Consider the following 16295-nt stretch of genomic DNA (forward strand, 5'->3'; position numbering starts at 1 on the left):
TCAGGTTTTTGGTTTATAAACATGATTTTACTAAGAAATGAGATTGAGGAAGATGTCATTCTTATATATATATATTAAAAAGAAAAGAGAAATCTCCTCCCACAGTCTCCCCTGTACAAAGCCAAATAGAACGGAATTAAGAGGATCATGGCAGACTACAGAATGTTGTTTATAATCTATATGAATATGACAGGTCTGTGGCTGTTTTAAGTCTGTAAGTTATGCACGCAGCCCAGATGATATCAAAAGTAGACATTTTTGGTAAGAAAATCCAGGGATCATTCCGAAGTAAAAAAAAAAAAAAAAAAAAAACAGAGCAAGAAAAACAACCCTCACCACCCATGATTTTTGGGAGGTGGTCTAATGGGTGCTGACGTGACACAGCCCAACCCCTGCTATATCGTGAGAGGAAAAGTCCAGACGCAGAGAGAGAGAGAGAACAGAGTGGATTCGCCGCCAGTCGGAGCGCGGACGCATCAGGCGCGCAACAGGAGCGCCGGTCTCCAGAACGCACGACTGACGAATGCACTGCAACCAAATCGACTCAGAAGACTGGGTTAGTTTTATTGTTAGGGGAATGAGATGTGGGGAAACAAACATATGGTCTTCTGAAGTGTGAGAGAGAACAGAACAAACTGTGTGCGGTCACGCGCAAATGGAGACGAATCGAACCACCCTGCTCTGAAAACAGACCTTCCACAGGTCCGTTACTGCAACTTAAGTTTCAAATAAAGGAGTCGCCGAACCAGCAACCAAAAATGAACCTCTCAGAGACCGACTGCGTGTATGAGAACTTCACCATGGCAGAGAAAGAGGAGCAGAAACTTTTATTCGGCATCGGCACGGATAATTTCATTACACTGCTGGTCTTCGGGCTCATCTTCACGCTCGGTGTTCTCGGGAACTCCATGGTCATCACCGTGCTGGCCCGGAGCAAACCGGGGAAACCGAGGAGCACCACCAACATCTTCATCCTAAACCTGAGTATAGCGGACCTCTCCTATCTGCTCTTCTGCATCCCCTTCCAGTCCACCATCTACATGATGCCGTCCTGGGTGTTGGGCGCGTTCATCTGTAAATTCATCCACTACTTCTTCACCGTGTCTATGCTGGTGAGCATCTTCACACTCTCTGCCATGTCCGTGGACAGATACATTGCCATCGTTCACTCAAGAAAGTCCTCCACCATCCGCGTGGCGAGGCACGCTCTGATCGGAGTTGTGGTGATCTGGATACTTTCTCTGGCTATGGCTGCGCCCATCATGTACTACCAGAACATTTTCCACAGTGATAATTACACGTTCTGCTGGGAGATTTGGCCAAATGAGAACCACAAGAAGGTCTATGTGGTCTGCACCTTTGTCTTTGGCTATGTCCTACCCCTGCTGCTGATTTCCTTCTGTTATGCCAAGGTAAGAACATCCACGAGGCATTCACTAGTCATGGGAATAGCTGGACAATTCTGGGTAATTTATCTGTTTTTTTTCTTCTCACTTACAGGTTTTAAATCACTTGCACAAAAAACTAAGAAATATGTCCAAAAAGTCAGAGGCATCAAAGAAAAAGGTAAGCAGAATGACATATATTTTCTTGTTTATTATGGTGACAAGGTCTGACCTAGTTAAGGGGAATCATACATTATCATATATACAATGACAGTCTGCGCAGTTCTTTTGTGTCCCTGTGAATCAAAACACCTCCTTTGTTATCCACATTCTTAGAAGAATACATGTTATATTTTCCATGCCAGATCCCTCTGAAGCCGACTATAATGAATAATAATAATAATAAACTGACAGTGGTTGCTTGGTATTTTGATTAATAACCATGTTTTTCTACATTTTCTTTTGTTTGCAACCATTTCCAACATCTGATCTTTCCTACTTCAGTTAGATGTTAGTTTTCCAACCTGTTGCTTTGGCTCAAACATTAATGAAGTTTGATGTCTATAATCCTGTGAAATGATGCTCTAATAAATAAATAGAAAAAAAAACCCTTAGGGCATAAATGTTTCCTTTAAATTGCCCTTCTGATCATCTAAATTAAGGTGTGCTTCATCTGCCTCTAAGACGTATAAAAATGATTATCCATATATCATGCCTTTAATTCGGTTTCTGTTTATCTTTGTTGATTGTCCTTTGACATGATTCGATTCTAAAGCACAGGCTGAGGTTCCTGGCCTTTAGAACGGTGCAGTAGATGGTTAATGTCATATTCATGATGCAGAGAAGAGTGAAAAGAATGGAGAACAAATGGATGAATGAATTCTCAAGAACGCACGAAAACAACTTTATGGACGTCAGTTGCCATGAAAAAAAAAATAAAAAATACAACCACCATCATTCATGCTGTGCCATGTTGTGCCTTCATCGCATCAGTTTACGCAGCCAAGGTTTTGATTATTGAAGCCATAACATTTATGATCACTCAGGCCAAAACGACCCGGAGGCAAAGTATGATCAACTTACAGCCTCATTTCTCGTCTCAATAACGCTTGCATGATAGCAGGTATCTACTATTGCACGCTACACTGTCCATCGTGCCGTCTGACCCTCTATCTATCTGTCCATTGTTCTTCACGGACGGTCAGTTTAGCAACACCACCCAGATAATTGCCTTGTGCATTGAAGCCAGTAGTAATGACTGTAGGCCACCTGAGAGTGCAAGGGTTGCTGGGAATATAAATGTGTTTGATACACACCTACGCCCAAGCTTTATTACAGTGAACTTCAAACAACCATGAGAGCAAATGTCAGGAAGCTCACATATACTGATGATTTGCAGTGCTAACTGAAAGGGCACAGATGGAGATGTGGTTATGCTGACAGGTTTGTGAGAATCCACTGGAAATAAGCCCATGAAACCCAGGCTACGATGCACAGTGTAAATCACAGTGACTGGGTTATCACCAAATACTTAGATCCAACCAAAGCTACAGACACTACAAAACTATTTCACACTCTCCTACGGATACAAACATTGATTTGATGGGCCATAGTTCAGGTTTGGTTATCAGTGCTTTGTCCTCTATTTCCCACGAAATGGGATCATAACTTATAAAACTGACATTGTGTTCTATTAAAAATACCTTAAATCAGCTGTTCTAGCCATTAACTCCCTACTGAGCAGCTATAATTTTACATCCTTTTCTACAGACTTCTATTCTATTTATATAAAACTATAGTTGCCCTTGGTGGTGAGCTGTTTCTGTAGCTGCAGAAAGGGTTGTGGCCCAAAATGACTAGATAATGCTGTTTTCAATGTTCCTCAATAACAACACTCAACACTTACTGCTAATATTTTCTTTTCCAACACTGGCTTCACTTCTCTTCTGCTCTAAAGTGCAACTTGTTTATTCAAGAAAATTATATTAGAATGGACGGGATCATTTACAGGATTAGACAGAGAGGAACGCCCATTCTTAAGCACAACAACATATTTTTCTGAAATCTGGTAATTATTTAAACAAAGTCAGCCCTTCTTCAGAGGTGATGTATACTTTACTTTAGCTCATTGAAATAAATTGAGAGCTTCAAAAATGGTGCTGCCACTCAGCACCCAGGTGAATGTCCCAAGGCTTAAACAGTTGAGATCCATCCAGAAAATCATTTCAAAGTTGCCCACTTCTGACAATGGTGCAGCCGAGCTGGCTTCCGGCTGACGTGTCAAACCTCTGGCCAGCTTGTGTCCCATATCTGGCAAATGTGACAACTCTATTAGGCTTTGATCTAATAAACAAGAATGAACTCTCCTGTGTCATAACTCCAAGCCATATGTGAGCCAAGTAGAAGCACTAGAAATGCCGGACCTGGGCTGCAAATAATGTTATCTTTGACAGCTCTGAATAAAACAGAGATGACACTTTTCTGGTACAGGTACAAAGAATGGTATATTAATACATTAACATTGTATTAGTGAACGATTAAAAACAAAAGGCAAAATAGCGTTGAAAAAGCAGTTTGCTTTTTTAACGCTGTGAGTTCAGTATGATGCTGCAGCTGCACAAAAATTATGATTTGAGGAAAAAAAAAACCCCCAAAAAGCCTATTATATAACAGGTCCCTCTGTGACTTTGGTGACTGACAGCTTTCTGGTCACCCTAGAGCAGCGGCATCAAACTCATTTTCACCCCGGGCAACATCAGCAATACAGTTCCTGTTGAAGGGCTGGTTTTAAATGAAAGACTGTATAGATCAGGGGTCCCCAACGCCTGGTTCGTGGACCAGTACAAGTCCATAGGTCATACGGTACCGGGCCGCAGTGTAACACAGTGAAAATATTTGCTTAGTTTTTCCTAATTTACTTAATTCAAAGAAAATCCAGTCATATCCATTTACTTTCTTTATTTGAAGATAATCTGATAATATTTTAAAATAAAAGTCATTTAGACTCAGCTTCAAACAGAATAGAGTCTGAGAGATGTTTTATTTTGAAAATTTAATGAACCTTCAATGCCCAGCACCTTGGTACCAGTCTGTAGTAACGGGTGGTATGGGGAACCAGTCCTTGGAACAAAAAAGGTCAGGGATCGTTGGTATTGATGTAGCTACTCCATAACAGACAAATACATGTTTCTGCAATTTATTACTATTTATTCAAGCTACAAATAGTGTTCATCACTGTGTAATAAATTAAAAAAAAACTTTTAATTTTAATAGGTTAATAAACTCTGCTGCACAGACTTTATTAAATGCTATTTGAGCTCCCGTGGTCCACACAAAATGGCTTGGCAGGCCGCATTTGGCCCCCGGGCCTTGAGTTTGACACGTATGCCCTAGAACATTAACACATGTTCCACTGTAGATTGCACACCTTTACAGTCATTGACCAGAACAACATTCTCACAGTATCACTCTAATCTGAAGAGAAAAATAATACCTACTATTACTATGACTCAGTTACACCATTCCAATTGGTCCAAAAACACTTAAAAAACATTCTGCTTTCATCATGATCTGAAAACACTTGGATCATTATGATGCTGATGGGTTTCCCAGAGATAACAGTAAATTCAAAGAGAACTGAAGCCACATCATTGACTCCTCCTCTCCTGGCTCAGGGAAGTGTTCGAAAAATCATTTCTCACACATTGTTTTTCATCTTGAGCGCCCCAGCTACAGCAGCTACAATTCGTGGCTTCAAAAGGATTTTTCCGCCTGCTTCATTTCTACTGCAGGACCTGTGAAGGATGATGTTTCTCCCTAATATTTTTTCTATTGATCTATTTATCTACACGCGTCCGTCTGTCTAGTCCTGCGGAGGATTTCAAATCGTTTTGTGCTGGATAATACTTAAGCTCCAAATTAAGTGTGGGATCTGGATCTATCCAGACATGATTTCAAAACTAAACCCAAAAAGGTAAAAACCAAACTTTAACAGCTCTAATTTCCACACAAGATGATAGCGACCTTGAATTCTGAACTCCTCCTACATGGATTTATTCCCTTTTTTAATGACTTTTTGGTGACTCTTGACACCCAATAAAACATGATGTCAAAATATATAAATAATAATTTTTTTTTGGCCCTTGCCTAATCTCAGGACTACTGACATTGTTCAGAATGTAAATATGTTGTGCTTTTTTATATCAAGCTAAGCAAAATCACTACAACAGCACCGATTTTCAAGATCATAAATCCATATTGAAGTAAAAATATCTTATCAACTCCAGGAAATCAGCAGTTTGCAAACGTCTAACTTATCTCTTCCCGTGCAGGGGGTGCTATCAGAGCCAGTGCTAACAACAGAAAGCTTACAAGAGAAATAGTAGAATGGTTTTGTATTTTTCTACTGTTTATGTAAACAATGACTTTAAATTAACCATGGTCTTGGTACACACAAATAATATATTCACCCTCTTATACACTTGTTTAAAGTGGTATTTCTTTAAGCCGTTTACATCTGGATTTCATTAATCTGAATAAAGAACATTAGAGTCAAATTTTTGTTCTGATGTAGCTGCCAGCCGCAGCAGCATCACAGCTAATTTGGCACAGGATTGACAACGTTTGTCTTTCTTTAAAAGTTGGAGATACCATGCCCCTGTAGGAATAGAACTAGGAAGATGCGGCAGTCGACCTTTTACTGTAGTCCATGTTTTTCCTCGCAGAAAAAAACAAGCATTTCTATTTATTTAATCTGTCTCTAAACTTAAAGAAACATCATTATCTCCAAGACAACAATGCTGAAGAAGTTACTGTCACCTTTGCCGCCAAGGCAGTATATAATGAATGAACATCATGTTCTTGCCAGAAATGTGTTCAGAAACAAGGGTGTTTAATCAGTAGCTTGTGTGCTACATCTGTACCTGGCCTGTGTGGGACATCATGTCAGTGACAGCTGGGAAGAGCAAGGTCACTCCCACTGCTGTTGTGAAATGAATCTCCACAAACTTTTTGCGGTTTTCTTACCCTTATACCCCCACTGTAGGAATTAGTCAGCCTCCAACAGTCACTCTCAAAGACCAACTCTCCAAGTAAAGCAACGCTCGAAATCGTTCCCTAATCGCCCGGGTCTTTGTGCAAAGATGTGAATAATCTGTTTTTTAGAGAAATCTCTTAACCTTTTCTTGCCTTCATGTCATGTTCAGACAAAGAAAGGCTGACTTTTTTTTACTTATTAGCTTTAAAGCCTTAGCGGCTGAATAATCTTCTTAGGAACACCAATATCCACCTGACTTGGCAAACAATTATATTTTCATTGGATTCTCACTGCTTTTTTTTTTTTTAAAACCATGAAATTATCACTGCGGTCTCACTGGGTCATCTCACATAATGGTGGGTGTGAGCCAGACATCCAGACAGAACCCATTCTAGATGAGAGCTCTGGTAATAAAAGTTAATATTTGACGAGCCTTCTTCGCTTTGATTAACAGAGTCATGTGAAATGAGGATTGCGAATATTTGAGTGGCCCCAAAAATCCCTGCCTGTTGACGCTGCAGTGTCACAGATGCCTGAGTGTTACTATTGTCAAATGCGTGTTAATATTGTAAATGCTCTACCAGAGTTCATGAAAGTCAAAGTAAAGCAATTAGCACGCAGGGTCCAAAATAATTTTTATATATATATAAAAAAATGATTTTGTCAATTGGTTGAGTAGATGAGTTGCAAATTGCAGAAAGAAAATAAAACTTATTACAGAATTACCTTTACAACCTGTGAATCAGAGCCAGCTCTTGTCTAGGGTGCCATCTGCTGGAGGTGGGGAAGTTTTAACCCTGCACAAGAATAAAAACAATTTCAGTGGGGGTGATAAATATTGGTGTTTTATTTTTCACCATCAATCAAGACTTTTTTTAATGTAGTCTCTGAAGGGCAGCAAATCTCACCTCAGGTACCAAAATGGCTTGAGTCTATTGCTGTTTATCTTGCAGCATGATTATGATGATGATTCTGTTTATTACATATATTATTGTTCTACATGTATTTAGAGAATATATGTATATATATATTAAATACAATTAATTAATAGTTTTATTGGATGATCAAGGTTAAACACAGACTATTTTGTGTTTGTGTCACTGCCATTTACATGCAGATAAATAACAAGCAATAAGTACCAGTAGTCATGATGATGATGCCTTCACTGACTCAACACAGCTGATCTGCACATAATGTTAATATATATAGCCCGGAGAAATGTAGCACTACCTACAGTACGCTGTATCTCTGTCAACCCACTCCCACCTGCAGTCATTTTAATATAATATGTCTTGGGTTGCAGTGCTTGGGTCCCCTAAAGGCAGAGGTCGTTTGCTATTCCTCCACTTATGGCCACAGTGCATCATTCTGCCTCCTGCTAACATTGTCCCTTCACTGGCACGTCCGTGAATCATTTCGTCCCTGCCTGGCAGCTCCATTTCAATATATCCACTGTCCTTCTTCAGCAAGTGTCCAATCCATCTTTAACTTTATCTCCAAGCTGCTCAACTGTCCCCTACCCTATAATCTGCTTATTTATACTAATCCTGTCCATCCTTCTCACTCAAATATAAGATCTCAGCATCTTCAACTCTACCATCTAAACCCCATTCATTCACACGCTTTTCTACTTGCATCGAATGCTTTCGTTTGACTGTTACTGCAGCAATAATACAATTGTTGACTGGAATAATTCTTCTGTGCAACAGTTAAATATTAAAAACACTGCAGCAACAGTACATTCTACAACTGAGGTTTACAAGATGAGAAAATACTGCTGGAAAGAAAAGGCCAAAAGGCACAAGTTTTATTGTTTGATTTTTTTGATACAATTTTAATACTCCATGTTATCACTTCCTGTGGCGGCGAGGCTCTTACTGTTTATATTGGCCTGATGGCTCCCGGGGGAAGGAGGTGAAGATATTAATGTGTTCTGGAGGTAATCCAAATAAAGCAAGGCTGTTAACATACTGTCACATCAACACTGTGGGAACCTGTGTGTATGTGTGTGAGTGTGTGTGAGTGTCAAGGCTGTTAATTAAAGCCAATATTGACCTTCTCACCCTGCATAAAGTCCTGTCCCAGTTGTCTGTCCATAGTATGATTGATGAGAAGCACTCTTATTACAGATTTATCGGTTAAAAAAAAGCAATACTGCCACAAATGGAATATAACATAATTTAATGTTATGGTCACAAGTCACTTTTTTTTTTCTAATGAATTCGCAGAAACATTTGTGCAGCTTCATAATCACTTTGGCCATTTGGCTGCAGCAGCACCAAAAGTAAAATTGTTTTGGTTATTCAGGATTTTTGTGGCAAGGGATAATACAACATGCATTAAACGCAAACGCACTCATAATTCATACTTTGAGAAAACTAATTTTGATGGTGAGTAAAAGTAAAATATCACCACAGTTTCTTTTTGTGAAACATGATACTAAAACATTTTTAAAATCACTTTTGTTGTCAAATGTATTATCATGTTTCCTCTAACTTTTGCTATCCCTGGTTTGACTTCAGGCCATTTTCTGAGGGTGACTTTTTTTAAATTATTTTGTAATCCTGATTACAACTATTTTATTTCATACTGACATATTAAGCTTATGTATTATTTTATATTACACTCTTTTACTTTAGCCATTTTCTTTTAACTTTTAAGCCATGGTTTTGGGCACAATGTTCTGTCAAAAAGTCTTTATTGAAATGTGTCTATAGCAATGCTGTGTTAAAATGTAATACATTTCTTTGATCTTACTGTGATAGTCTGACCCATGACACTGTTGAATCTGTCACTTCATCATAAGTGTTCTTCAGTCTGGAGACATCTGAGACATTACTTTTCCTTTGTGGGCATACTTGGCACGCTGCACAAACTAAACACAACTCTCTGAAATATGTATTGCTTTTGCAAACATGTCTGTTGGCCCCAGTTTGTTTACACATTGAGCAAACTAAGTAACGTTAGTGTCAGAGTTTCCACCTACACGGGCAGCCTGACACTGATGCAAGCTGTGGAACTGAACCAAACAGGACTGACACAGAGCAGAAAAACCAGTGCAAACAAAGTAGTGTTACTCCGAAGGGTCTGGTTAGTGTAGTATTACTTATCCAAGGTCACAAGGAGAACTGAGCAGAACAGCCTGAAGTGATCAGCTACTGTGTTTGATTTACTGCCCCTGTAGAGTTGTGTTGATATGACACAATCGTCACCATAAGTTTATCGTGTCTCTGTGATTTAGTTATCCTTCATTGGTTTCCTCGAGTACAACTCCATAAAAGTTTTCAGTCTTGATGATCGAATTATTTCTGAGTAAATTCACTTGCGATTATGAAATGCAGTGGAGTGGCCCAGCAGAACAGGCAGCATATAATTAGGTCTTTCTTTTTTTATGACACTTTCCAGCTGTAGCCTTTGGCTTTACTGATACACTTTTGCCCAACATAACGGGGAAACATGAACCACTCACCTCTTTGACAGTGCATTAAAATAGTTTAGTAAACTTAAAATGATCACATAAGTCACTGTAATAAAGTCTTCCATGTTTCCACTCTAACAAATGGGAAGTCATTGGACTAAATGTGTGTGTTCCATATGCAGATACAAATTATTATATTGCTATTATTATATATAGGAAGCAACTTACTGGTCAATCTTGCTGTATGAAGTTAGCATTTTCATCTGGGACTTTGGTTTCCTCCCACAGTCCAAACTTCATGGCAACTAGGGGATTAGCTTGATCGGACCCTCTTAATTAACCACAGCTGTATAAGGTTGGTCTCTTCATGTGGCCCAGTAACTGGGGAGCTGCCCAGGGTGTACACCGCCCTGACCTGTTGACAGCTGGGATTGGCTCCACTGCCTCCCCACGTCCCTAGAAAAGTAATAAAAAGTAGAGAATGGATACATGGGTGAATGTAGCTTCCCTTCCTCCACTATATGTGGTGCTATTAGTGCATTTTATGATTAACTTTTAATAAATCTTTATTAAAATGTTAAGTGAAAGCAGGAAAATCTTTTTCTTTAATGTAAATTTAACTCATTTTCTGCAGTTAAATTATTTTACTAGGGCATAATTTTGGAAAGAAAAAATTGTTACACAAGTTTCCAGCACCTTGACAACAGTAAAGCCACACTGTCCTGCATTGTTAAATATGTAAACATTTGATGTTAAAGTCTTTATTTCCATAAACTCTGAAGATATTTTTACTCTAAACGTTTTTCTGTTAAACAGGAAGGTAGAGAATGTGGTAAAGAAACTGTGCTGAGAGCAGAGTGACTGACTTTTTTCAGCCAGTGACACATTCTAAAATCCTCCTCTGTTTGTACTGGAAAACAATTATTCAGTAACATGAATGCAATAATGAAAACATCAGGTTGATACAGCTACAAACAAAACGTACATGTCTGGCTTTTGCAAACTGTGACAAAGGAGACGGAGACTATAATAAAACATCAGTCGAGACAGAGCAGAATACTAACACAGGTCTCTGGGCAGTAACCTCTTAACACCTTATGTTGTTCTTTTATCCTGTCTGATACCCGGACCTGAAGACTGCATGTTAATGTTTTCATTGTTGTCCTGAGGGCAGTGACTAAAACTTCTTTTGTGTTTCTTGTCCTCTTCCTACTTACGTGTCCTTGGATCCCAGACTGCTCAGACAGTGCTGGTGGTGGTGGTGGTCTTCTGTCTCTCCTGGCTGCCCCATCATGTGGTTCACCTGTGGGCGGAGTTTGGGAGCTTCCCACTCAACCAGGCGTCGTTTGTGTTACGGGTGGCCGCTCACTGCCTGGCGTACAGCAACTCCTCCGTCAACCCAGTTATCTACGCCTTCCTGTCTGAGAACTTCAGGAAGGCCTACAAACAGGTGTTCAAGTGTCAGATTGGCACCAGTGACTCTCCGCTCATCGACATTAAGGAGATCCGCAGCAAAGCGGAGACGCCGCCTTCCACTAACTGCACCAATGTTTGACTGACGAGGTGTGGAAGGCGATGTGAAAACCAATTCAGGGGCTTCTGTCACACTGAGAAGTGTAAAGTTACAGTGACAGAGCCCTCAGATATGAACGACTGTGTGAATGTTTTGTAAAAACTCTGAAGTGTTGTTGCTCAGACACCCGTTTTATTCCACATGATCGCTGTCAAATAATCCTGAGTTACAGGACACCATGTCTGAGGGGCATTAGTTATGCTCTCAGTTGTAAATGATTTGAGATGATGAATGTGGGTTTTGTAAAGCACTGTAAGGGATAAACTGTCCGAGAGAGGACAGATGGTACACACCAGACAACATTCAGACACGTTCAGGTGCATCTTCAAATTTACTAGCTTTGCAGATAAAACTGTTGAAGTACCTAAAGTACATAAAACAAATTTAAAAGTTTAACTTAAAATTATCATTTTGAAACAGATAAACGTCAATAAAAACAACTCTCCATCAGTTCTACAAACCACCGTTAATATGCACATTAATGAGTAGAAGCCATTCATTAATAAAAAAAAAAACAAAACAAATTCACATGGTTATTTAGTATTTTTCACATGATTGGAGTTATGCTTTTGCAAACTATTCCTGACATTTTTCCATATTACTAATTCCATAATTTGGATTAGTCACAAATAAAAACAGGTATGAAACACAAATATCTTGCTATTATTTGTCTTTCCATTCCAACAATTTACAACAAAAGTGTTTTTATCGTATTTATCAATGGCAGTTGACTTTGATTAATCATGATTAATTGTGATAAATTATTAATCATGACTATGAATGGATTAACTGCCTTAATTCATATACATTGTCGTAACAAACGGTTTTACACAAATTTATGTGAATGTGAATGTTTTTGACACTGTAAAAATTTGTCAGTGTTTATTATTGGCTGGTTGATGTATTTTCACAATGTGTTGTGCTTTTTGACTGAGTCAAGCTTAATGCTTGTTTTGCATCTAGTTTAATCGCAATCTTTGTTTAAAAAAAAGCCAAAAAAAAAAAAAAAAAAAAACTGTGTCAGAGCAGAAACTCTGATGTTGTTTGCCATATTGCATGTACGTGATGTGGCAAGCCTCTACGCAGCAGCTTTTACCTTGACTCACTGAAACGAAACAATTCACACATTTGACATGGGTCATGGCTGATTTGTACTTAATGCACAGCTTCAAAGTTGCTGGATGGAGGAAATGTGTTTTATTCACTTTATCCTTGGGAAAGATCACAAAATGAGTTGGACACAGATTCTCCGTTTGCTGCCACAGAGGGGAGCGAATCAGCTACAGGTTTCTGGAGCATCTGATCACACGGACTTCACCCAGAGAGGTGGAACTAATCAGTGTAATCAGCAGCCTCTCATCCCCTCTGCCAGTGAGGATCTGACAGTCTGCATTACTTCCACAGGGCAGAGGAGCTGCTGCTGATGATGACCACGGTAACTTTCTTGCTGAAGGTGGACTGGAATAAGGACAGGACTTATTTTGAGAGTTGGACGTGTGCAGAGAATTGGAATCACTGAGATATGAAGGACATGGTGGTGTATTTACAGCGATGACTTTTCTCTGGTAGGATATCACAGACACAGAGCGTGACATTACAATGGGTGTGTGACATGATGAAGATATACAAAGATGTATGAAGAGCACAGGAACAAAAGAAACCAGCTCACCAGACCATGTATTTTTGCAGCAGTGTACGTCACAAACCTCACACTGACTCCCAAAAGCCTCATCATTTAGTGAAACACTTACCTAATATAGGAATACATTTAAAAACAGTTGAACAACAAGAGGGTTTAACATTTCCCTGTCCTCTGTGTCCCTGTTGTGAAGTCTCAGCTGTACTTAAGATTTTCTTAGGATTTCTGGCCACTCGACATGATAAACCCTCACACTCAATCCTACAACACTTATCTATCAGACAACTGCCATCAGTGCTCGCACGATGCCACTTGAGCAACCAGGTGCAAATGAAGCAACTTGGGTTTTAATTTTAACATATACACTAGCTGTGGTTGTATGAGGCCTGTGAGTAATGTCACTACTGTATATCACTATACCTTCTCTGCAAAGTCAGTGTAAAAACCACATGCAAACCTCAGAAAGAAAGACCATTAGTAAGGACCTGTGCTAGCACCACTGATCTTCTTGCTGTAAGGCAAGAGCACTAACCAGCTCCCAGAGCCACTTCATTTCTGATCTGCCCAGACTAGAGCTGGTGCAACTCCATCAACCTAAAACAGAGACTACTCTTTTAATCATAGTAGAAAAACTTTTCTCGTCTAAAGTGTTTACTTTCCAAATGCCCAGCACCCTCTTAATGACATACAAGGACACTCAATATAGGTACTCTGTGGAGCTGTTTCTATCTTGTTGGATCTGCTGTATATTGTTTCATCATTTTATCTATTAATTCCTTGTAATGCTGGTCTTGTGCTCTATGTGTTTTTACAAAGATTGTCCTTCTGGGTCTTGTCAATTATTTCCTCTATAATCTGAAGAGAAAAATGATTAATATGTTTGAAATGCCACAGCCTTTTCAAGGCTGTCTGATATCTGGAGGCTATTTTTTTAAAGCATTATATCCAGGCTTATGATTGTCCTAATGCAGTGCTACTTATTATATTATATAATTATATTAAACTCTGACATTTCCTTGAAGAGATGTTTGTATTTTTTAAACAAATGCTATTTAATTACACATCTACTGCTTTTTATCTAAACCAGATAATTTATTTTACTTATTATATTAGAAAAACAAAGTATAAAAAAAACAGACAGAACAACTCTTACCTGTCACACTGTCACAGTGGACTGAGGCCACAGTGAAGGAAAATAGCAGGGTTGGTTCCCACACAGCAGCTGAGAACATTTCCTGGCATCACATCAACTCAGCGGTCCCTGAGAGCTCGGAGGAGGCACTCTGTCTTCCCATGATTCTTTGTACTGTAACTACATAAGACGACAATCAAACAGAGATGCATAAAGGCATACAGTTCATTGTATTATACAAAAAGGGATCAGGGAACAGCAGTTCTTTGTTGTACACAATGCTGATCAGGAGTTAAAGGAAAAAAAATATGCATTTTAATCTTTGAGTTGATGAAGAGCCGACTATTGGAAAAGTAACTTTAAACCTTGTTACCTGTGCAGAAAAACTGTGTGAAAAATTCTCCTTCTTTGAACTCTACTGTGGGAAATTTGAAGGTGTAAGTTTTGACAATGAAGAACTGATGCAATTCTTGCAATACAAAAGATATGCGATGGTAAAGCCCTGTGGATCACTGCTTAACACACTGTCTCACAAATGTGTTGGTGTATTAAACTGATATATTTCCTGCTCCATTAAATCTCTGGACCAGCGTTATAATAAAAGGACGGCGGCTCATCAACACAGCAACATAAACACTTCATTTGACTTCAGCCTTCTCAACGACTAACTTTTAGCTTATTTTTGCTTTGATTTCAGCTTAATCAAGATTTTTTTTAAATCTTTAGATTTTTTTTAAGTTTAACTATTAGCTGAGTTATGGCTTTTGTGGAGCCATTTTTACCTATTGCTCAAAAAATACTTTTTATTTAAAGAATAACTATAATTTGATTACTGTAACCCTAGCAATCTGTATTATTTTTAGAACAATCTTGGCATTTAATAATTTCTCATTAACCTTTTGTTACTTGTCATTTAGCAAGGTATAATCCAACATGCAGCTATCATCCAGATTTTATTAAGATTTTCCTTTGCCTTTTCTTTCAACATTTTTACTTGTGATTTGTTTTCCCTTAATGGTTGGACTTTAGCTAACTTTTGACAAACCTTAACCACAGAAACCTCAAAAATAATCCATATTTTCTGCCATTTTTTTTAGCTATTGTTACCTGTGGTGAATTTCTTGGCTTGCATGAATAACTAGCTTTTTTATTGGTTTTAAGTTATTTTTGTACCTTTCTGCCATCTGAGCTAACTTTTGGTATTGTTTAGTTGTTTGTGGACTCGTTAAGGATAACGTTATGTTTTGTTTTGTCCACTTCTAAATGAGCTGTAATTTACCTTTTAAGAATATGGAATATATATAGAACATATGGCATTATTTGTTTGGAACTCTACGTGAACCTTTTCCCTCTAACTATATTTAATTAAGTTAAATAGGTTAGGTTATTAATTAGGGTAAATATATATTGTAGGTGGTTATAAAACAGCCCTTTAATAAGAACTTCAAGGGTACTTTAAGGGCAATTTCTCCTGAGCCTCCATCCAGCAAGACTCTGATAACAGTAATAGAAAGCAGTAAAAGTAAAACTGACCTTGTTGTCTGCTGATAGATAGAACAATAGAACAGTTTCCAAACATTGTAGATAAAAACATAGTGACTTTGGTTCCATTTCATCAGCAGTACTAAAGATATCTTTTCTTTTAACAACTGGTAATAATACGGGTACAAATCTAATGCAGACAACGGAAATGGAGGACAAAGAAACGACAATACATTACTGCTCGGCCGCACACAGCTGAACGACTCCAACCTCCTGTGGCTCCCATCCGAACCGACATGATGGGTCTAAATGTGATGATGCAAAAAGGGAAAAAAAGGGGCCAATCACACTGACCCAAAGAAAAAAAAGTAATCTATTGATTTGGATTCTTAATGTCCTAAATTACTGATAAACGATCATGTATGTCCTCCTCTCTCCATGAAGTCTCAATGAGGCTCCTAAGGTTTATTATATCTCAGGTTCATTGTGTGAGAAGATAAAAGCACCTCAGTGTAATAATACATCACAAAGACAATGAGTCATGCATGTCTTTTCATGGAGGCTCATGCACTGATTTTACTCCCACAAAGAAATATTATCAGGAAGAGAAGTTAAGTAACTCTCAACACCT

The 16295-nt window shown here is 38.6% G+C and overlaps 2 protein-coding genes across 4 annotated transcripts in view; one reads left to right on the top strand and one right to left on the bottom strand.

Moving 5' to 3' along the window:
* On the top strand, positions 1 to 11426 carry LOC103388657 (galanin receptor type 1-like). The gene is made up of 3 exons (XM_008323742.3): positions 1 to 1412; positions 1501 to 1566; positions 11073 to 11426. Exons 1-3 carry the CDS (start codon positions 759 to 761, stop codon positions 11391 to 11393), a joined length of 1041 nt encoding a protein of 346 aa, XP_008321964.1. The 5' UTR covers positions 1 to 758; the 3' UTR covers positions 11394 to 11426.
* Positions 11156 to 16295, bottom strand: part of LOC103388656 (DEP domain-containing protein 1B) — a 21593-nt gene continuing 16453 nt past the window's right edge. The window contains exons 14-15 of one of the 3 annotated variants that reach the window (XR_003051555.1): positions 14204 to 14356; positions 11156 to 11278 (exon numbers count right to left, since the gene is read on the bottom strand). The gene's annotated coding sequence lies outside the window, so the exon portion shown is untranslated. Of the gene's footprint in view, positions 11279 to 12763; positions 12870 to 14203; positions 14363 to 16295 lie in introns of those variants that run through there. The other 2 variants (XR_522530.3, XR_003051556.1) reach the window with 2 other exon arrangements.

This window comes from Cynoglossus semilaevis, chromosome 13, assembly GCF_000523025.1.
Source record: "Cynoglossus semilaevis isolate Cse_v1.0 chromosome 13, Cse_v1.0, whole genome shotgun sequence".
Classification (NCBI taxonomy): Eukaryota; Metazoa; Chordata; class Actinopteri; order Pleuronectiformes; family Cynoglossidae; genus Cynoglossus; species Cynoglossus semilaevis.